The 23,473-nt window shown below is 38.0% G+C and overlaps 2 protein-coding genes across 5 annotated transcripts in view; one reads left to right on the plus strand and one right to left on the minus strand.

Moving 5' to 3' along the window:
- Positions 1–4,950, minus strand: part of LOC131145417 (LEAF RUST 10 DISEASE-RESISTANCE LOCUS RECEPTOR-LIKE PROTEIN KINASE-like 1.2) — a 5,419-nt gene extending 469 nt beyond the window's left edge. Inside the window, exons 1-3 of the mRNA XM_058094461.1 lie at positions 3,967–4,950; positions 1,208–1,231; positions 1,090–1,119 (exon numbers count right to left, since the gene is read on the minus strand). Coding sequence (XP_057950444.1) covers positions 1,090–1,119; positions 1,208–1,231; positions 3,967–4,789 — 877 coding nt within the window. The 5' untranslated portion in view covers positions 4,790–4,950. The remainder of the gene's footprint in view (positions 1–1,089; positions 1,120–1,207; positions 1,232–3,966) is intronic.
- Positions 4,951–4,988: 38 nt separating this feature from the next.
- LOC131145411 (rust resistance kinase Lr10-like) lies at positions 4,989–8,365 on the plus strand. Of its 4 annotated transcripts, none has more exons than XM_058094441.1 (4): positions 4,989–5,779; positions 6,577–6,603; positions 6,714–7,827; positions 8,134–8,365. In XM_058094441.1, exons 1-4 carry the CDS (start codon positions 5,116–5,118, stop codon positions 8,138–8,140), a joined length of 1,812 nt encoding a protein of 603 aa, XP_057950424.1. In that variant the 5' UTR covers positions 4,989–5,115; the 3' UTR covers positions 8,141–8,365. The 4 variants fall into 4 exon arrangements, with proteins under 4 accessions (XP_057950424.1, XP_057950426.1, XP_057950427.1 ...); XM_058094442.1 differs by having other exon boundaries at positions 5,026–5,779; positions 8,137–8,365; XM_058094443.1 differs by lacking the exon at positions 6,577–6,603 and having other exon boundaries at positions 5,025–5,779.
- The last annotated feature ends 15,108 nt before the right edge of the window (positions 8,366–23,473 follow it).

Here is a 23,473-nt window from a genome sequence, read left to right on the forward strand (position 1 = left end):
AGAAGAGACTCAAAACATATTAAAACTAATGAAATTGAATAAGAATTTGATTGAAGAAAATTAAATAAATCAAGAGATAAATTTGATTCAATTCCTACCTTATTCCATTCTTATGTACCAAAAACATTGAAAAAGTAAAGGTTGTCCTATAAATGATTGTTGGGCTGATCAAAATGTTTAACACAGTTGCATTAGTTTTTAGAAAAAATATTTTCTTATTTTCTATATAATTATTATGATTAATTGTTTGTTTCCATACAGTGTAATAAATTTTGTTAAATTCAATTTTCATATAATTTCCATCCAGTGAAAGCCCTCTATTAATTGGCATAAGCCATTAACTGGTCAATTGGCTTTGAATCAAATTTGAATGTTAAATATGAAAGGATTTAGATTTAGAAATTAATAGCTTGATATTAGGATAAAATAAGAAATTGAAACTAGTAAATATAGAAATATAATTCTAAAATTAAGTTAGTGGATCTTTAAGAAATTGAAAAGAAAATTGGCAAAAGAAAGAATAATATTTTATTCCTCAAATTGCTAAAAGTAGTGGAATGTTAATTGAATGACTATATTTAAGGAAGGAAACCAACCAACCAAGATAAATCAAGAATGCAATCTATAATAGAATTTCAGTATTAGTTTGTGGCACAGCTACTCTTAATTTCCTTACACTTCATTTAGTTCAGAAGTGGAGAGAAGAGAAAAGAAACTTCGAGGAGAAAACAAGAGAGTTGTTAATTTCTCTGAACTCTGCTTCATTCAATGGGTGAAAGAGTGGAGAGAAGCTCAGGAAAAGAAAAGAGAAGTCAACAATTATTTAAAATAATATTCCCATGTGCAGCCACTTCTCAAAATTGCCCAAAGATAGTGCTTCAATCCTCTTGAATTCTTTTTTCTTCTCTCCAATTCTCCATAACCAGATGAACTTAGTTTCTATGCTACCTTAACCTTATTATCTATGACATAACCACAACAACAATAATAGTAACATAATAGAACTTTTTTTTTTTTGTGTATGTTCGTGTTAGAGATAAATTTCATGATCAGCTCATAAACCCAATATGGAAAAGCTAAGCATCTTACCGGCAATCCACTGTAAGATTGCTGGAAAGTCTGTCCAACAAATAAACATAGAGTAAAAGTTAAGAGGTGGATCATCAAGTTTGGAAAGCACACAGAGAGATAGAGGTGGGATCCTTACGTGTCTGGAAATAAAATTGAAGACCTGCATTGTCCAAGCCATAACCATGTTAATTTACTAGATCAAAATTTCAAAGCTACGAAGGAATAGTACATAAAAAGAATAAAATGAAGCATGACAGGAAATAGACAGATTCCACTTCTTAATCATCATCCTTAATTTTTCTATAGTGGGGGATACCGCACAATATATTTGTGCAAGAACAGAATATTATGCGCGGGGCTTTCTCTAGTTCCTTTCCAACAAAAAGAACCAAGCATTTTGACCCAAAAAAAAAAATTCTCTTATCTTGGAATGTTAACAAGGGCAAGCCCCCACCCCATGGTAAGGGTGTTCATAAATTTGATATGCCCATGGTTTTTTGTAGGGATACTAAGGAGTAATTGAGATATTTGAGAAGTGTATTTTAGTTTGAAATTAGTACTTGTAGATGTCAGAAAGGTCAACTTTTGTCAGCCAAACACGTGTGGGTGCAAGCTTAACGGAGGATGGAAGATAACTTTGATGAGAACTGAGAGGTGCACTTCTAACTTACCCACCTGTTTTCATGTCTCTTTTTTATAATCCAAGGTCAGTGGTAAAAAGACTGGAAAGGTTCAGAGAGGCTTTCTTTGGACAGCAATGATCAAGGGAGAAAATTCCATCAAGGAAGTTGAGACAAGATCTGCTCTCCAGTTTGCACAGGTGGGCTGGGGCCAAGATAGTTGCAAGAATTCAACAAGATTCTTCACAGGAGGTTGATATGGAGGTATGCAGCTGAGGAAAAGCACAACTGGAGAAAGGTTATGGAGAATTAATTTAGTATTAAGGTAGTCTTTTCCGAAGTATATATAACATAGGGTTGTGGGAAACGGAAACAAAATAAAACTATCAGTTTTCAAAATTTATAGGGTTCGTGGCGGGAAATGGAAACAGGATAAAATTCTGATTGGATATCTAGTATGAAAGCCTTTCCCAAGTCTATACAACATAGAAAATAACAAAGAAGCGACAATAGCAAATGTTCTAATTGAGGAAAAAAATGGAGTGGCCTGGAACATCACTTTCAAAAGACAGATTCAGGACTAAGAACCTAAAAACATGGGCAACCAGAAAAAACATCTAGTATAACAGTAGAATCAATAGAATAGGGAGGATGCAGTCAAATTGATGAAAGGCAAAAGCTCAAAGTTTTTTAACTGTCAAAAAGTTCTATCATTCATTCGTGGTTTGGACAGGATGGAAATCATGGAATTCCCTTGGTAAGCAGTGCGAGAACTGATGGAAATTTCCACTTGTGAGTTGTCCTACACTGGCAAAAGGAGTAGATGCGCATAGTGGCTTATACATGGATCATGGATCAGACCAACATCTAATGGCTTAATCTTTTGTGTCAAGATGGAGCTCATTGATGTATATCAAGCTTGTTAGCAAGGACTCACTAAAAAGAAAGGAGGAATCCCAATAGAGAATTTAATTTGTTTCTTCACTCAAGAGGCCTCTTGGGATTTAATTCTAACAGCTAGTAATCCAAGAGAGATGTGACTGGATGATGCTGAAGAACATGCATTTTATGTTTCAAACAAGAGGGAGATCCCAAGTTACAATTCTAATCAAGGTGGTTAACCTCCACGCATTTTGGTGGGCTTACAAATTCTCTTTGAACAATGAAGAAAGCAGAAAGTGAAAACCCAACTATAACAGATGTCGTACAAAAGCCAAAGCGGAGAAGCATGGGCTTCAAAGAATACCAAAATAAACTCCCCCTTGTTGGTTAGTAGTGGACATGTTGAACCTTTTCCCATATTGAGTCACAAAACATGACCTTAAAATAGTTTCAAAATAGCCTAGATTTAGGTTAATTACAGATGCCAAGTAATGCAATTCCTGTCGCAACTAACAAGTAGGGCTGCTAGTACTACAGTTGTTAACAGAAGTAATATGAAAAATAGAAGAGTTAAGATGAAGTGGGTCGTATTAACTGAAAAAGCAGCATTTAGATTTCATACTGCGTAATCTGTGCCAAAAGCATATCATAATAGACAGGAAGCTACAGTCAATTAAAGGGAAAGGCTGGAAAGCTGCGTATGATAATGTATAAGAAGCTACTATTAATTAAAGGGAAAGGATGGGGACGAAGCATTGTTTTGAATAGATGAACAAAAATTAACTTCTATTGAATAGATGAACAAAAATGAAATATGTTATCTGATGGTCTAAGAAAATGTATATGCCTCAGAAAAATGTTTTTAAAGTTATTTACTAATTAGTGTGTTAGCCTCTGAACATGCCCTGTTGAGATTTCAATAATTTCCCTAAATGGTAGACCCTGTTCGGGCTTCTTAGGTAGCCTCATCAATCTAAGAATTGTTTTACAGTAAACAGTTATTTGTTAACCATGATTCAACCATGAGTTGCACGAGCTGATTAGCAACATTATTGGTGGACAAAGACATTCATAATTAGCTGAACATGGTTTGAGTAATTGTCAAGCAGTTGGTGAGCATGGCTTCAAACCACGGAAAATAATTTTCAATGAAAAAACTGTGATTTTTTCAAAACTCACTTTGTTTATTTGGGCAGTACATACTTTCTCCATTTAGTAAAGGCATTTCCTACACCTAAATGGAAGATATCTTCAGCTTGTGTTCTTCTCTTCAATGTACAGCACCAAATAAAGAAAAATCTAATAGCTATTTCTGGAAATCCACCCCCCACCTCCCCCAAACCAAACAGGGGCCCAAAAGCCCCAGACATTAGAAATCCGGTTCCAGACTTACTTTGGTAAACTCCAGGCGGAGAAGAAGATTCGCGGCAGGCGACGACATTGGTGCCATTAAGGTAGCACTGATAAATTCCGCCTGTTGCCAAACACTCGTCGCAGTGAACGTGAAACCAGAAGAGCTCAAACCCATAAGCCATCGCATCGCGGATGCCCCTGAAAGAGCTGCTATCGATGCTCCGTCCGTAAGCCAAAACTACAGCCTCGGCTCCTATGGTGCAAGATTCATCCACATCTGACGCCCTTAAGCCTCCATACACGGCATAAGATAAACTAGAAGAACCCTCTTTGCTTCTGCAGCGAGTCGCATTAGCAGTAACATTAATATTCTTGTAGAGACTGGAACTCGGGGGAGCTGAACACTCCATGAAAGTCACAACTTTGTATGGATGCTTGCGCGAAACTTCTCCGACGTGAAATGAAGTTTCTTCTCTAGTTAAAGAATACGGGTCGTCATAGGAGAAGTTAGAGTTGGACAGAGAATAGAGGGGCGAAGAGTTGGAGCAGTTTTGGGGGTTAAGGACTCCGGGATCCACCACCCGCATCGAGTAGCTGCTGTAATTGATTTCCTGCACATAGAATTCTCCGGAATACAAATGCAAAACCAAAACAGTGCGATTGTTCCTCACCTCGCAGCTCAGTTCGTAGCTGTGGTTTCCGCAGTTGGGTGGATCGCCTTTCAACCGAAAAGGGTAACTTATGTTGGGGATGTTCCCGCAGGACGAAGGCCGGCAGCTATCGCCATTATTAGTACTATTGGTTCTGCAAATCACAGATTGGTGTAGCAGAAAAAGAAGGAAGAAGATGGCCCACTTGATCATATTTGATGGGTCTGTTTAGTGTGAAATCTGTATTCATTCACAAAACCTTCTCCTTTCTTTTCTTTCCTTTATATATATTGTTATTGTTATAGATCTGAAGAATTGCCATTTCCGAGTAAAAAGACTTTCCGATCAGCTAACTCCAAAATCCAGACTGGAGTACTACGAAACGAAATTTCCGAGAAGGGTATAGTGTAATTTTTCTCTGACTTCAATTATCTTTTCAGAGCCCATAGAATTTTGGCTGTTAGTGGAAGTTATCTTTTCTGACTCTGACTCTGACTTCCGCGTAAAAGCCTTTTAATATGTTGTGAAGATCGTTGAAGATGGACAAGAGCTTCGATTTTGAGATGTATCTGTTTTTCTTCATCTTCTTCACAGTAATAACCAGAAGCCATGAATATGACCCTTGCAAGGCAACTAAGTGCGGGGACGGCGGCCCAGAAATCCGGTTTCCTTTCCGGCTGAAGAACCGCCAGCCGGAGAGCTGCGGCCACCGGGGCTTCACCCTATCCTGTACCGAACAAAACGACATCGTTCTCGACTTATCGGCGGCAACGCCTGCGCCTGCGCCGGTGGCATCGCCCCTATATTCAGCAAAGTTGTTGATAAAGGAAATCGATTATGGGCCTCGGGTAATTTTTGTGTCCTATGGCTCCGACGATTGCTTCCACCCTCTGCTTATAAATTTCAACTTCTCCGGCACTCCCTTCCGTTACGCAGATAACCAAAAAGAAAACTTGTACACTCTGTTCAAATGCCCATATTCGTCCACGATTCTGAGAAACCTCAATTTTTGCTATGACAAATCTGACCTACATGTTTATATCATCTATACTGACGACTATGACATCACGGAGCAGCGTCTCTCGTACTGCAATAAGACTGCTAGTCACATCCCACTGGTTCAATTTGAATTCACACATAAATATTATCTTGCTCTTACATGGTCTCAAATTCCTGAACCTCCTCGAGATAAGCCTAAATCAGGTACTGCGTACTACTTCTTGTTCCATTTTAATTCGATAGGCTTTAATTTTCCCCTCGTCTGGTTTCCTTCTTGTGCAATTGGTTCATTTCGTCATTTCCGAGTTTTCTTCCTGGTAAATGATGAATTTATTAGAACTAGTCGTGAACAAGAAATGCAACACAGAGAATTATTGCGAACGCTCAACAATTTCAAGTCCTTTTCCACTTATTGTATGAGTTGAACTTGAAAGGCCAAAGAATTCTAAATTCTTAAAATAGAGTTCAAACTTTATTGGTTTGAAGAATAAAAATGAAAATCCTTTATCTTTAAATATGCAGATTCCGTCTTCTCAATATGCAGGAGAAAGAAAAACAGAGTGGTTCTTCTCAGACTGACCCATTTGACCAAAGAAATTGATTATACTTTCGAATGGGCTTGGGAACTGATTTTTCTGAACTCTTGAACCGCCACAAAGACACATTCACCTGCCTTTGGGACCTTGGAGTTTGAGCTTTGGATTTCGATTTGTAGATTTGGACAAAGCATTACGTAAAATTGTATTGAGTTTCATTCAATTTTCAAATCTACACAAATCCAAATCCAAGACTCAAAAATGCTTTCAAACACTACCTCAATATCTTTTAAGTTGACACATTCAATCATGAAATGTAATCCCACAAGATGTTCTTTTTTGGGTGTGCCCTAAAATAGTTTTCAATATATAATAGACTGAAGAATTTCAGAAAAGTATAAGGTCATCATTTTATTGAATTCATTAGCACAAAATGCTTAATAATCCTTCTACTATATTTTACAGGTACAACTAGAACCCTGAAGATCACAGGTGAGGCTGTTTATAAATTCCCAACACTTCATCCAAACAACTTGCATACACATGCATGCGCACACATATATTGGTGAAGCAGGTCTTGACGAATTGTGTTATGAATGCAGGTATAGTCCTAGGTTCACTTCTTATTGCTATGATTGCAGTTGTACTCTACTGCATCTATAGCATAGATAAAACAGAAAGAGAGCATCGAGCTAAGATTGAAAAATTTTTGGAGGATTATAGAGCTCTTAAGCCTGCACGATACTCCTACGCTGACATTAAGAGGATAACTCAGCAATTTAAGGACAAGCTGGGTAAAGGAGGTTATGGAACTGTGTTCAAAGGAAAGCTTTCCAATGAAATTCTTGTTGCTGTAAAGATCCTCAATGTTGCCAAAGGAAATGGTGACGACTTCCTTAACGAAGTGGGAACAATGGGTAGAATCCACCATGTCAATGTGGTTCGCCTTGTAGGCTTCTGTGCTGATGGATTTAGAAGAGCTCTTGTTTATGAGTTCCTACCAAATGAGTCACTTGAGAAGTTCATATTTTCAGAAGACCTTAAGAAGTCTCTTGGTTGGAAAAAGCTCAAGGACATTGCACTTGGCATAGCCAAAGGAATTGAATATCTGCATCAAGGGTGCGACCAACGAATCCTCCATTTCGATATCAAACCCCACAACGTCTTGCTGGATCAAAACTTCAACCCAAAGATCTCTGATTTTGGTCTAGCTAAGTTGTGCTCCAAAGAGCAAAGTGCCATATCTATGACTACTAATAGTCCTAGAGGGACCGTGGGCTATATTGCTCCTGAAGTGTTCTCAAGGAACTTTGGGAATGTATCACACAAATCAGATGTCTACAGTTTTGGAATGTTGTTGCTAGATATGGTTGACCAGAGGAGAAATATTAATACTACAGAAGATAGCAGCAGCCAAGGGTACTTTCCAGATTGGATTTATAATCGGATGGAATGCGGAGAACCTATCGGAAGCGGGATTGAAAGTGGTGGAGATGCAAACATAGCAAAGAAACTAACAATTGTAGGACTTTGGTGCATTCAGTGGTATCCTGCGGACAGACCATCAATGAAAGTAGTTGTTCAAATGCTAGAAGGAGAAGGCAGCGGTCCTATCATGCCGCCAAATCCTTTTTCTTCTTCAAATCCAACAGCTGCAAATGCAACCAAGCACAGAAGAACTTTTGACATAGAACTACCAATTATTCATGAAACAGTGTGAGAACTAAGCTGATCTATTATTGTTTTCTTGTCATGTACTAATTAACATTTGAGATATTTATGACAAAAGGTTGGGGCATATAGTCCTTAACATCATTAAACTATGTTCTAATAATCTGTCAATAGAATGCTTTACACCTGCATGTCTTTTAATAGATTTTAGAAATATGTTTATGTCTCTAAATGTCTATTTTAAATAGTTAAGGCATATATTGGCTTTGAATGTAACTATCATCTGTTTAGTATTCTGTTTCTGTGTCTGGGTTTCTTTTCTTTTGATTCTGTTCTTATGCCATGTTTCAGCAGATGAGATCTATTTGATCTGTTGATTTTTAACTTGGAAGAAGGCGCATATGTTTATTTCCTCTATGCCAGAGAACAACAGAAGCTGTAGGTGATAAAGGCAATGGATGCGAAGGAGGGGAAGGTCTAACAAGACTTTTATCGTACTTTTTCTTTTGAAGAGTTTATGAATAACTACTGTTATCAGTAATGAATTTTCTTGAAAATAAATAATAATTAGAGCTTCCAGAAAGATTAAATAGACAAATAAGTAACCAAAGTAGAACTACAGAGTGAAATGAGGGAAGAGTAAGCTTTATGCCTTCTTCTTCTTATGCAAGTGCCAAACTTTATCTTAGTCAACTACAACTTCAAAAGCAACAGCACTGAATTTTAAACCACTGTCGGGGTATTTGATTTGTCTAAATTTGTCTCTATGGTGACAGTCCATGCTCACAGCTATACCTTGGAGAGCTGTGCAATGGGCTAGGTATAACATTGAAGAGTTATTACAATGTCAAAGTATCCTCAAGTCAATGAGGAACTCCTACTCTGAAATCGAGAAGATGACTAGCAAATTCAAGGATGAATTGGGAAAAGGCAACTTCGTTTTTGTACATGCAAAAAAGGCTTTTGCAATGGTTTTGACATAGCAACTAAGATGTTGTGCAAGTCGAAAATCAAATTCAAGGGGCAATAACTTATTACTAAGTTGCTATTGTTGTAAGAATTCATGTTATTGTTGTAAGAATTCTTCATGTCAACATAGTATGCCTTTTGCGTGGAGGGATCTAATGATGCTCTTGTGTATGATCGCATTAATAATGGATTTCTTGAAATCACACATTCTTCTTCCAGGAAAAAATTGGGGATGTGGCATGTGAATTTTGTATTCTGATATCGAACTTCATAAACCACCTTCTTAATTGAAATATGATTATGAAACTTTATGATATTGGGCTATTGTGTGACAATGAATAGATAATAACTTCTTAGCAAAGGCTTTAATTTTCAAGAAATTTTTTGGGCCTTGTAAATTAAAGATCCATGTTAATTCCATTATTGAAACTATTTTATGATCTTATGAACTAAAGATGTTTAGTCTCTAAAAAAGAGGAGTCTGTTTTGTCAGATTTTGTGGAGCCTAGTTGCGTTTGATTCGGATGATGACTCGACCCTTTTTAATGAGAGATTTATATCTTAAAGCTTAGTTCATGAGTGATGCGGCTTGTGGGGGTTGCCCCTGAAAAAAAAAAATTATTGGCCCTTTTTGTAGCCCATTGTTGTGCGCAGGATATAAAATCGTTGTTATGGTGATTAGGGCTAATCAGCCGTCGCACTTCTTGAGAGTGCGAGAGAGAAAAATATTGTACTACCGCACTCTCTATATTTTCTTCCTAATTATAGTGAAATTCCTACAACTCCATGGATGTAGGCAAAATTGCCGAACCACATAAATATTGTCTTGTGCGTGTAGTTTTTTTTTTTTCTTTGGCGTGGTTGTGTGTTTCTCTATTTTATTTTCTCACAGGATTTGGGAATTTCATGTTAATTCCCTACATGTTTTGCATTTAAGACATGCACAAATGCTTAATAATTTGTTTCAGGTAAGAATAGAATAGAATGAATTCCATGAGGAAAATAATTAGGAGAACAATTGGTTGCTTTCCATTGAGAACTCAAATCATTTTTGAACTATAGATTATATTTTATAAATTAATCATATTGTATAAAAATTAATCAATGTAAAATGTACTATAATATATATATATATATATATATATATATATATATTGGTATAAGAGGGCTGCACTTTCTTTCTTTATTAGAATGTATGCTGCTATATGATGTTGAATTTTTGTGATATCCGTATGAGCACATTAATGTTGGTCATGTTAAAATCACTAGTATAAAAGGAGATGAAAATGTTTCAAGTTACTTAAGCTAGATTCATTTTATATATATATATATATATATATATATATATATATATATATATATTTCTCTTATTACCTATTTAGTTTTATCTATATATATATATATATATATATATATAGATAAAACTAAATAGGTAATAAGAGAAAATAGATATTCACAAGATGACATTTGAGAATAGTTATTCATTGTCTATTCTTGTTATGAATTCAAAAAAGGTTTTACTTTGTTATTTATTTTATGTTAACAACATCATTTTTGTATAACTAATTATAAATAACTTATTTTAACTAATCTATTCTAAAGAATAAGAATTCCATGAATCAAACATAACCTTAAAGAAAAATTAATTAATTAATTATTTTGGTCTTATTCTTTTTCTTTAAAAAAAAAAAAAAACACTATCAGTTAAGTCACAATTTTGGCAATCTCTATAAATATTGTGTCATGCACAATATTCTGCTTACATTTAAATGGGTGATTTGGGTTATAGGGCACTTTAATTTATTTTCTTTTGAGCCCATTTGAGATCATGCGATAATACAATATTTGAATCAAGATACTGTGTTACTTTATACTTATCTAAGATATTTTTGAGTTAAATCATATATATTAACCATTTTGTTTTTGTTTTCTTTTATCTATTGTTCTTTTCATTTTCTGCACCTAACCCGAATCAAGTTTTACTACAAGGTTTTTAATTAGCCAAAATCTTTTTAACATGCCGAAAGTCAAATCCCACGTAGAATATATATATTTTATAACCCAGAGACTCCAGCTACCATCGTGTCACTTTGAACACTGTGTGGTACCAAATTCGAGAGATAGAGTCGTCCACCCATTGACGAAATCTCATGTAAAATATTATTGTCACACCCCGAATCTGAAAATGGGCCCCAGGGTGTGATTTAGTAACACAATCTGTCTCTGTATCATACAAACAGTCATGATACTATACAAAATGAGGATCCGACCCTATAGGGTTCACGTATACCCTATACACAATCACATACACAATATATGCAGTGGAATTATTCAACCTATTACATTCAATTCATATCATATCAGAGTCTATACAATACTAGAATGAACCACAACATAACCCCAGGTGTCCACATAACCCAAAATGACTCCCCAGCCACAGTTCAGTACTTACACAAGTACTTATACAAGACTAACCAAAACCACGTTCCCAACTCGCTAGAACGCTAGTTTCGGCTACTCAAAAAACCTGAAACACATTTGTATGATTGGGGTGAGACACTTTTCAGTAAGGGAGAAACAAGTTATATCAGTGTGTGGACAAATAAGTGTTATTTCAACAGTAAAACATAGCATTTCACAATTCCAATATTTTCACAACACAGTTCCAATATATTCATAACACAAATCAATCAATCTATCCAGTGTCATCACACTCTTCGACCTAAGCCGGCTGCATGATACAGTGCCCCCAGTAACCTAGCATAGCATAAGCCTCCATAGTGTTGAACCGGCGCAAATATGGTGTCTCACACCCTTCAGTGATAAACCGAAATAATAGGTGGTATTTCACACCCTCGGAAAAAGTCGGACCTCTCAGCTTACAATATTATTCTGACTCGGCTCAATATCTCAACCTAAGGTATTATTTTAACTCTGCATCAATATCTCAGCCTACGGTATTATACCAACCTGACATCAATATCTCAACCTACGGTATTATTCCGACTCGGCTCAATATCTTAGCCTACGGTATTATTCCAACTCGACATTTTCACAAAACTTAGAACATTTTGGAACTCCTGTTCCTATATCTCATTTCAATATTTCACAATTCAACTCATTTAAATACACAAGCTAATGTCACACTTATTTGGGTAAATAAATAATCACATCATATTTACTTCGAGAATACAGTTTAACATAAATAAAGGTACGGTTATCTCTATACTATAATTTATTCATATATGAAAATTTTCAACAGAAACTAAGATGATACCCGAAACCCCAATTTTCCCAAAAATCGTAAACCCAAAAATCCTGTAATTCCACCTGGTAGAATTTCACAAATAAGTATCCAAAACGTACATATCATCATAAACCATAGTTTTACCTATCAGATTTCAAAAATAACTAATATAAACAAAATCCTCTTACCTTTCCCCGAAAACCAAAACATGAACTAAACGGCTCCAAAAGTGCAAACCAAGTTCCAAAACCTAAAAACCAGAGAACAATACTTCAATGCAATCCTATTTACTATAGATCTACCAAACCAAAAATGAACTTAGACCCACTAAAAAAAAAAACTGGTTTTTAATGACAAAATTATTAGTGACGAATTAAATTTCGTCACTAAAAGTGGGTATTTGTAGTAACTTGGATAATTATAGAAAGTAAATAAAAAGGAAGTAGAGAAAAAGAAATTTTCAAAAGGATGCAGTAGGGTCTCGTCGACGAGGACACATGTCTTGTCAACGAAAAGAAACCGAGAAGGGTGATTTCAAGGCCTAAAATTCGTCGACGAGGGTACGAGTTCGTCGACGAACTCCTTTCTTGCCTTCGTCAATGAGATGACGTGGCTCGTCGACGAGGTCAGGTGGCTCGTCGACGAGGTCACGTGGCTCGTCGACGAGGCCATGTGGCCAAAGGTCTATAAATAGCAGAAAATCAGGATTCAACAAGAGAAATTTATTTTTCTTTGTTTTTGTCTCTCTCATACTCAATTTCTCTCCCCTTCTCTCTAGATTTCTCACCTCATTTCAACGATCAGAAGCCATCACGTTGATCTTGAGGAGATTATTTACAAGTCTATTACAATAGATTGTTGGTTTGGCCAACTTGGGAACCATTCCAAAATAAGGTAAGTAGATTATTAGGTATTTTCAGTATTACCAAACTTACCTGAGTATAGATTTTGTGTTGTATGAAAATTTATTGGTGTTCTGTGGAATAAATTAGGATGTTATGATTTCAGGACTAGGGTGTTTTTGGGACCCTGTAGACATGGGTTGAGGACCCCAATGAATATTTCTAGGAGCCCAAGTAAATGATAGGTAAAAAAATTACGAGCATGTAGATTCGGAGAAATATAGTTAATTTATTGAAAATATGTATATATGTATTATTTCAGGATTTTAGGGATAGTACACCATGAGTGTGAAGATAAAGTTGGAGATGAGCCTCCCAGCCAGTTAGGTAAGGGAAATATGCTATGCTAGTAAATTCAAGAATTTAATTAGGAAATTATAGTAATTGTTTACAGAGTATAAATTATATAGATTTTAGAGCATGTGTATTATTTGGTAATTGTGTGGCATGAGTAAAAATTAGTATAGTGCATAACATAAATAGTTTTCAGAATGTTATGATTTACAATAAATATGTATTGGAGTATGCTTTAATAGATTTTACAGAAGTATGACTTGCAGTATATATATACAGACAAACATATTTGATAGTATTAACAGAATACCATGATTTCCAAAATTTTAAAACCATAACACTTAGATAATTCAGTCTATTCAATCAAAAATTACAGCTTAAGTATTACAGTTATTTCAGTTCAGATATTATAGTATTTTTAGAACAGATTTATAGTGTTATGATTATTTTGGAATCATGATGAAAACAGTAGGATATCTATAGAAATAGTATATACAGTATCAGACCCTGATGAATCAAGTTATGTTTAGTTAGCATAGCACGATACCGTTGTTAGTATAGATTAGAGTGCAACCACACATCTTAGATAGTGTGTGGATGGTTTTTGTCAACCGTACTTGGAGGGATTGCAGACTCCCTAGAAGACTAGGTTGAGGTGGTCAGTTTGACGAGGTAGTTACCAGTTCTGTGCCTAGGAGAAGTCATAGTTTGGTCGAGTTAAGGATTGCTAAAGTTATAGTTGACTTACCTGGTAGGCCAACCAGGATTAAGTCCTACCTATGAGCTACACAATCCTGTCGTGAGGAGTTAAATCATGACATACAGTTTTTCAGGGTAAACATCTCAGTTATGTATATGTATACAGATTTACAGAATATCAGCAGATATAGTATGAGCACGATTATTTATACGTAAACAGAATTACATAATTTCAACAGGTATGTATATTATGATACTAGAAGTATGAATAAGTAGAAAACTCAATTATTACAGATATATTTTTAAACTATGATAGATGTGAATTATGTTGTATGATGTTTTGCCAGTTATTACAGTTTCAGATGTATATCAGTGTAGTATTTTTGTAGCTCAGTTATCTTACAATAGTAATAGCATATTTCCTCTTACTGAGCGTTGTCTCATCCCAGTGATTTAACATTTTTCAGGTGATCCAACTAGGCTCACAGATCAGGTTCGCAGATAGAGAGATCTTTTGTACTGCCTTGTTTATAGGGTAAATGTAATCAGGGGATTGTATTTTTTAGTAGATGATATTGGGGTGATGTGTAAATATGTATGTATGATTTGGAAAAATTGAATTCTGGTATTGTAAATATGGGTATATGACTTTACGTTTTCCACTGCATAGGTGTGTCAATTTATGTACAAGGATACCTTAGTGCCCATCTGGGGTCTGAGATGTTATAACAGGTATTATAGGGGTATCAAAGTAATTTATATATGGAAAAAATATGGTGTAATTTTTGGGTTGTTACAGTTTGGTATTAGGGCCTAGGTTACTAGATTCTGTAGACTATAAAGTGCAGTGGAAAACAATACCAGAATATAGGAATAGAGTTTGGAGAAAGATAGAACAGAGTATCAGTGAATTAATGTTCGAAAAACTGGGATGAGAATCTAGGGTTCTGTTCTACAATTTGAAAGCAAGAATTTTGAGGTAGTTTCTTTGATTTTCCTGGGGTGAAGATTTCAGGAAAACCATAGTAAACTATCGTCGAATTCTATTTCCATACGGTAGGACCAGACTTTAAACTATCGTCGAATTCTATTTCCATATGGTAGGATCGGACTTTAAATTAGTGATAAAAGGTAAGGGGTATTTTAATTAGTATAACATTGTAAGGTTCGGATTCTTAGAATAATTTGGTAATATTACAGGATGAACCCACGTGGTAGTAACGCTCACGCGAATGGTGACGAAGGAGTAAGGCCTTCTGGTGCAGGAGGTAGGGACTCGGATGCAGTGTTATGCAGTGTGGCTCAACAGGTCCTGGCTAAGATTTCCCAAAGCTCCAGGGAGCAAGGAGGTTCATCTATAGCTCAGGGATGCACAATAGAAAAAATTTACGAAGATGAACCCACCAGCATTTTTAGAAGTGGCTGATCCTACAATTGCAGAGAATTGGATGCAAGAGATAGAGAAGATTTTGATGGTGCTCCACTGCACCGATGAGTAGAGGGTTCTTTATGCCACATATAAGTTGACAAGGGAGGCCGAAAGATGGTGGACAACCACTAGATTATTGGAGGAGCAGAGATCCATTCCAGTGTTGATGACCTGGGCCCGATTCATGGACATATTCTTTGATAGATACTATCCTTCCTCAGTCAGAGAGGCTAAAGTACAAGAATTTCTGAGCTTGCCCCAAGGATTGATGATAGTCCAGCAGTACGCAACAAAATTCATCAAGTTGTCGCACTTCTGCCCTTATATTGTCTCAGATAAAGTTAAGAAGTTCAGCATGTTTGAGAGGAAATTGAGGCGGGACATTTAGAAACAGGTGGAAATTCTTAAGATACAAGACTTCTCGGAGTTAGTAGATAGGGTCATGGTAGCAAAGGAGAGTGAGCAGGCAGGTGTGGGAGTACCAAGCTAGAGGAAGAGGCCCACACCTCCCAGTTTTTAGACTAGGCCTAGTCAAGGTCCATGGAGAGGGGGCAGAGCTGGTGAGGATCAGAGGTAGACGACTAACACATTGGGTATCAGGGTAGGCAGACTTATTCCACCTATCCCAGGTGTGGTCGGAGACATCCAGGCGAGTGCCAGTTGGGTGATAATGTTTGTTACCGATGTAGGAGACCTGATCATATGGTCCAATCATGTCGGGGACCATCGAACTATGCACCAGCTCCTAGACCATTTCAGGGTGGTTACTAGGTGCCCCGTGGAGGCTAGTAGAGGAACATAACACCAGCGAGGGTTTATGCTTTGACACCGGGAGACACCAAGGCTGCTGGAGATATTGTTACAGGTATACTTACTATTTTAGCATATAAAGTGGTTGTTTTAATTGACACAGGTGCCACCCATTCCTTCGTATCAACGAGGTCTGTTAAAGTAACTAGGGTAGAGGCACAGTTATTAGATGTTGAGTTATCTATAGTCACGCCGACAGGATCTATGGTGAGGTGTAGGAAGGTATTTCAAAACTTTCCAATGAGCATTCAGGAGAAAGTACTTGTAATAACCTCAAAAAGGGTTATAGAAAATTAGTGGATTGATTCCAAAATAAAAAAAAAAAATTTAATTAATTAATTGAATATAAAAAATAAAATAAGAAAAATATATATATAATAAATAAATAAATAATAATTAAATTTATTTTTATTTTTATTAATAAAATATATTATTATTAATATTAATAAAATATATTATTATTAATATTAATAAAATATATTATTATTATTATTATTATTATTATTATTATTATTATTATTATTATTATCCTCCTCCTGAAGCTTGTTAGAAGCTTCAGGAGATTCAATTTTAATTTGATTCTCTTCTTCTTCTTCTTCGTCTTCTTGTTCTTTCTTTTCTTTTCTTTATTCTCCGCTGCGCATCCTCTGAATTATCCTTCTCTCTCCTCACGTTCTCTCGTCCTCTCTCCTCGATTTAGTGACGGATTTTTGCCCGATCGAAAATCCGAAGATACAACTGGACTCCATTCGCCGCTGCTATCATTTCTCCCGGAGCGGATCGGTGGTAGGAGCGGCGTAGGTGTATTCCCTAGGGTAAGCCATTTCCCATTTTTCTTTAATTTCTTGCAAAATATAAGCCCAATTGACGAACGGACACCACCACGAGAATTTAGGGATGATTCTCTACAAGTCTAGTGGGACGGAATTCTCATGGGAGTGTCGGGCCAAAACCCAAAATTTGGGGTGCGGGGATTATTAAGGGGCTTATTTTTAATTAATTAGCATTAATTTAGAAATGCTAAAATATTGAGCATTTGGGGCTAAAGTTGGATTTCTGGAATTTAGGACCCGGGTGAGCACCGCGGGTGTAATTTTGGGACCTGTAAGCAAAATTTAAAAAACTAAGTGGGGGTTTTAAATAATAGTTTAAATATTAATTTGAGGTATATGTGACCTAAGGAAGGCTAGATGGGTATTATTTTGGAGAAATACATTAATTAATTTGGGAAAAATACAAATTGTAGGAGTTAAGTTTTGGGTGCCAAGGACGTGAAATTTTGGATTCTAGCAAGACTCTCAGTAAATCAGGTAAGGGGAATAAATTATAGCAGTGTTTTTAGAATTATTATTTGAATTAATATATGAAAATGAGCATATGATATTTTGTCTGAAAATTATTATGATATAAATATCAGATAAACTGTGTGGCATTTGAGTGATGTTAAATTGTGGTATTTTAGAGTGTAAAATATATAACGATAAGTAATTTCTAAGAAAATATTGAGATGAGAATTACTGATGTGATTAGTGAAAAATAATGTAATATGGTATTATTATATGAGTAGAAATGTTTTGCGTGGAAAATGGGATTTTGTGAATTATTGATATTGGAAAATAATGAAATGTGGTATTTATTTGTGAGTGGAAATTATTTGTATGAGAAATGAGTATTTTGGGAAAATGTGAAAAATACATGAAATATGATATATGATATTACGAGATGATGAAATGTGCACAGAAAATGATGAGAATATTTATATTGAATTGAATTGTGATATACTGGAATATAATTGATGAAATGCCAATACCGCATAATGATTGCGGGTATGTGGTGGTAAACCCTATTGGATGGTTATGATATTCAGCATGGTACCGTTGCGAGTCGTGTTAGTGCAACCACACCGACTCTTGGAGCGTGTGGCGTGACAGTCGACTGTGCCATTGTGTAGGGTTGTTGGGCCCCCTAAGTCCGGATCAGGGTATTAGGTCAACCAGTCGTACTACAGACGCAATATGTGATATGATATTTGATCTAACTGGGTCAGCCAACCGCGGTTAGATCCAACCTTCGGGTCGTACAACCTTGACCATTGGGGGAAGCATGGCGTGTATAGAAAGATCTTCAAGGTGGCCATGAGTTACAAACGCGATGTTGGTATTTGATACCGAGGATACTCATGAGCCGGAAAGTAAAGTGTAAATGAAAAGTGAAAGAATGATAAAATTGGCCAAAATGAAGAATGAAAGAAAGAATGGAAATTGAGAAAAAAAGAATGATAAAATTGAGAAATGGAACAGTGTGAGTTAATAATATAAATAATTAAGGCGAAGTGAAACTCTTCGCCTGAGGGCTTACTGAATAAGGTGAGTACCCTGATGGGTATTAGATGTGGCCATACCCAACTGCATAACATGTTAGGGCAGAGGGAAGCTACCTGTATGGGCAGGTAATCTTCCTTATTCTCAGGAACTTCGCGGGTAAATATGTGTTGGAAATCATTGAATTTGATAAATGATTTTAAAGCTTATAAAAGCTTGTGTTGTATATGTATATGATTATGTGTATGTGAATATCAGTGTATTTTCTCATATGAAATGGTGATTTGAAAAGTAAAGTGTATTATAATTGTACTCATTTGGCCACACACTGTAAATAATTTATTCCTTCTTCCTGAGATGTGTCTCACCCAATTTATCTAAATTTTTTAGGGAACAGAGACCAGCCGGGTGATAGAGCTCCATGATAGTAGGGAGCTGAGACCCTGATACACAAGGTGAGTTTTGGACTAGGGGAGATGTAATTCCCCTAGAGTTGAATAGTAATTTTTAGTATGGGAAGGTAGTGTGAATATTTGTATGTATGTTGATACTCTGGGTATTGTATTCTGACCGATATGTGTATATTGTCTTCCGCTGTGAGGTTGAATATAATAAAATACTTTTTATCCGGTACCCAATGCGGGTCAGGTTGTATGAATGGTAGTAGGATTGTTGATGTGGCCGATTTATGGATGTTGTGGATTTATGACGTGATTATTTATTTATTATTAAAAAAAATTGTACAAAAATCGGGGCATCACAGTTTGGTATCAGAGCCTAGGTTGCTAGGTTCTGTAGACTTTAGTAGACAATGGAATACAATACCAGAGTATTGGAGTGGATTTTGAGGAAAATAGGTAATAAGTAGACTAACATGTGAGTTAGTGGTTGTTTGAGGGTGAGGTGAGAATTTAGGATTCTATCTTGCGGCCTAGAGGCAGGAGTACCGAGGTTGTTTCTGTGTTTTTCCTGGGGTGACGATTTCAGGAAAAGCATGGATACTACCGCTGGGTCTTGTTTCTGAGTGGAAGGACTGAATCTTAAATGGGGATTAAGGATGTGGATAGAAGAATAATTTAGGGTTTATTGTAGTGTATGGGTTGCGTGATAGTGATTGTATGCTAAGATTAGTTGTTTCCTTTACAGGATGGATCCGGACAACAGTAACACGAATGCGGAAGGTGATGGAGCAGGACCTTCTAGTATGGGTGGTACAGACCCTGACGCAGTGTTATGTAGCGTCACTCGGCAGGTGATGGCTGAGATGGCCAGGAGCTCGGGGGAGCGGAGCTGCACGATCGAGCAGTTCACACGTACGCGACCCCCATCTTTTGTTGAAGGAGCGGACCCATTGGTAGCAGAGAACTGGGTTGAGGACATAGAGGACATACTGGAAGTCCTATCATGTACAGACGAGCAGAAAGTATTATTTGCTACCTTTAAATTGACCGGGGAGGCAAAGCACTGGTGGAGGTCAGTGAGAGTATTGGAGGAGCAGAGGCCTGACCCTATAGCGATGACGTGGAATCGATTTAAGGAATTTTCTTCGAGCAGTACTTTCCCGCTACAGTCAGGAGTGCGAAGGCGTCAGAATTTATGTATCTGACACAGGGGTCTATGACGGTGTAGCAGTACGCAGCGAGGTTTGTTCAACTGTCCCGCTTCGCCTCATATATGGTGCCAGATGAGGAGAGGAAGGCCAGGAAGTTTGAGGAGGGCTTGAGGCAGAACCTGTATGAGCAGGTGGTAGGTTTTCGAGCTCAGACCTTCTCGGAGATAGTAGACAGAGCTGTGGTGATTGAGAGCAGCATACAGAGAGGCGCAGCAGCCCAGAGCCAGAGGAAGAGGCCCGCACCTTCTGATTTTCAAGCAAGGCCCAGTCGAGGGCTATGGAGGAGATTTGATACCAGAGGAGGACGACGACAAGGAGGAGGAGAGCAAGTAGTACAGGGCAAACAGATGCTCCCTCCATGTTCCAGATGTTTGAGGAGGCACCCAGGAGAGTGCCGAGTGAGAGAGGTGGTTTGCTATCAGTGCCACCAGCCTTGGCATATCGCGAGAAACTGCCAGGCACCACCAGCGGTAACGGCTGCTCCTCGACCATTCAGAGGAGGCTACCATGCACCTCGAGGCGGACAGTAAAGGAATGCTGCGCCGGTGCGAGTTTATGCACTGACTCCGGGAGATGCTGAGGCAGCAGGAGATGTGGTGATAGGTACTATTTCAATACTGTCATTTAAAGCTACCGTTTTGTTTGATTCTGGGGCGACGCATTCATTTATCGCTCGGGATTATGTAAAATTGTGTGGATTTAAGCCTCAGTAGTTAGAAATTAGTTTGTCTGTTGCTACGCCGACTGGGGCTATAGGGGTATGTAGAAAGGTAAGGGACTGTCCAGTGGATATTCAGGGGAGGTCTTTGTTGGCTAATCTGGTGGTTTTAGACATGCATGGGTTTGAGGTAATCTTGGGTATGGATTGGCTAGTTGCCCACTATGCCAGCATTGATTGCCATCAGAGAGTGGTAGTATTTAGACCTCTAGAGGGACAGGAGTATAGATTCGTGGGATCACATGTGCGCACCCCACCTCAGTTACTATCTGCTATTCAGGCACATGTATTGTTATCAGAAGGTTGTCAGGGATATTTAGCCTATGTGAAGGCAGTATCAAAAGGGGAGCTGAGGATGAAGGATATCCCGGTGGTGAGGGATTTTCCTGATGTATTCCCCGAGGATTTGCCAGGACTACCTCCTGATCGTGAGGTAGAGTTCATCATTGATCTGGTTCCGGGGACAGTGCTGATTTCGAAGGCGCCGTATAGAATGGCACCGGCAGAGTTAAAAGAATTGAAAGAGCAATTGCAGGAACTGTTAGATAAGGGGTTTGTTCGGCCCAGTGTGTCACCCTGGGGAGCACCGATTTTATTTGTGAGGAAGAAGGATGGCTCGATGAGGTTGTGCATCGACTATCAAGAAATAAATAAAGTAACTATCAAGAATAAATACCCACTCCCGCGTATTGATGATTTGTTTGACCAGTTATAGGGGACACAGATCTTTTCGAAGATAGATTTACTCTCTGGGTACCATTAGGTGAAAGTCAGGGCGGAAGATGTTCCTAAGACGGCATTCAGAACACGGTATGGTCACTATGAATTTCTAATTATGCCGTTTGGGTTGACGAATGCTCCTGTGGTGTTTATGGATCTGATGAACAGGGTCGTTCACCAATACTTGGATCAATTTGTGGGTGTATTTATTGATGATATACTGGTGTATTCAAAGAGCCCAGAGGAGCATGAGAAGCATCTGAGTATAGTGCTTCAGGTATTGCGAGAAAAGAAGTTTTATGCAAAGCTCAAGAAGTGTGAGTTCTGGTTGGAACAGGTTACCTTCCTTGGACACGTCATATCCAAGGGTGGTATTTTTGTTGATCCAAGTAAAATTGAGGCGGTAGTAGACTGGATACAACCAAAGAATGTGCATGAGATCAGGAGTTTCCTGGGATTGGCTGGGTACTACCGTAGGTTTGTTGAGGGATTCTCTAGATTGTCAAGCCCACTTACCCGATTGACCAGGAAGAGAGTAAAGTTTGAGTGGTCTGATGAATGTGAACAGAGCTTCTAGGAATTGAAGCAGCGACTCATCACTGCGCCTGTGTTCGCGATTCCTTCAGGAGAAGAGGGGTTTGTAATTTACAGTGATGCGTCCCATAAAGGGCTCGGATGCGTGTTGATGCAGCGAGGGAGAGTGATAGCCTATGCCTCACGACAGTTGAAAGAATATGAGAGGAACTACCCTACCCATGATTTGGAGTTGGCGGCGGTTGTTTACGCGCTGAAGATTTGGAGGCACTATCTATATGAGGGTAGGTGTGAGATATTTACTGACCATAAGAGTTTAAAGTATTTCTTCATGCAGAAGGAATTGAATATGAGGCAGAGGAGATGGTTGGAGCTAATAAAGGATTACGACTGCAGTATCAGCTACCACCTGGGAAAGGCTAATGTGGTTGCTGATGCTTTGAGTCGGAAATCAGTAGATTCATCTATATCTGTAGTGGAGGTTCAGCATCCGATTCAGATGGATCTAGAGAGGTTCGGCGTGGAGCTAGTAGAGGGCGATCCCCAGGCATTCATTGCTGACTTGGTATTGCAGCCGACTTTACAGGAGAGGATTAAAACAACTCAGAGGAATGATGCAGAATTAGTAGAGCTTATGGGAAAGGTACATGATGGTCAGGAACCAGAATTCAGCATTTCAGATGATGGAGCCTTGAGATTCCGTACCAAGTTATGTGTTCCTGCCGATCTTGAGATCAAGAAAGTCATTCTGGAGGAAGCACATCGATCCCTATATATTGTACATCTGGTAGCACTAAAATGTATAGGGATCTCCGAGAATCCTTCTGGTGGAGCAATATGAAGAGGGAGATAGCTCAGTTTGTGGGTCAGTGTTTGACGTGCCAGCAAGTGAAGGCTGAGCATCAGAGGCCGGCAGGATCATTGCAGCCACTTTACATTCCTAAGTGGAAGTGGGAGCATATAGCGATGGATTTCGTCTCAAGATTACCGCCAGCATTGCATGGAAAGGACGCTATTTGGGTAGTGGTGGATCGATTGACGAAGACTGCCCACTTTTTGCGGATCAGAGTTAACTACTCCTTGGATAGATTGGCTGAGTTATACATCTAGGAGATAGTTAGACTCCACGGCATCCTAGTGTCCATAGTTTCAGATAGAGATCCACGGTTCACATCTCGTTTTTGGAAGAGTATGCAAGGGGTCATGGGTTCTCATTTGTCGTTTAGCATGACTTTTCATCCTCAGGCAGATGGACAAACAAAGAGGACAATACAGATTCTGGAGAATATGCTGCGAGCATGTGTGCTGGACTTTGGAGGTCGTTGGATATAGTATTTGCCACTGGTTGAGTTTGCGTATAACAATAGCTACCAGGCCAGCATTGGCATGGCACCATATGAGGCACTATATGGCAGGAGGTGCCGATCCCCGTTGTA

The sequence above is a fragment of the Malania oleifera genome, chromosome 13 (genome assembly GCF_029873635.1).
Source record: "Malania oleifera isolate guangnan ecotype guangnan chromosome 13, ASM2987363v1, whole genome shotgun sequence".
In the NCBI taxonomy this organism is placed as follows: domain Eukaryota; kingdom Viridiplantae; phylum Streptophyta; class Magnoliopsida; order Santalales; family Ximeniaceae; genus Malania; species Malania oleifera.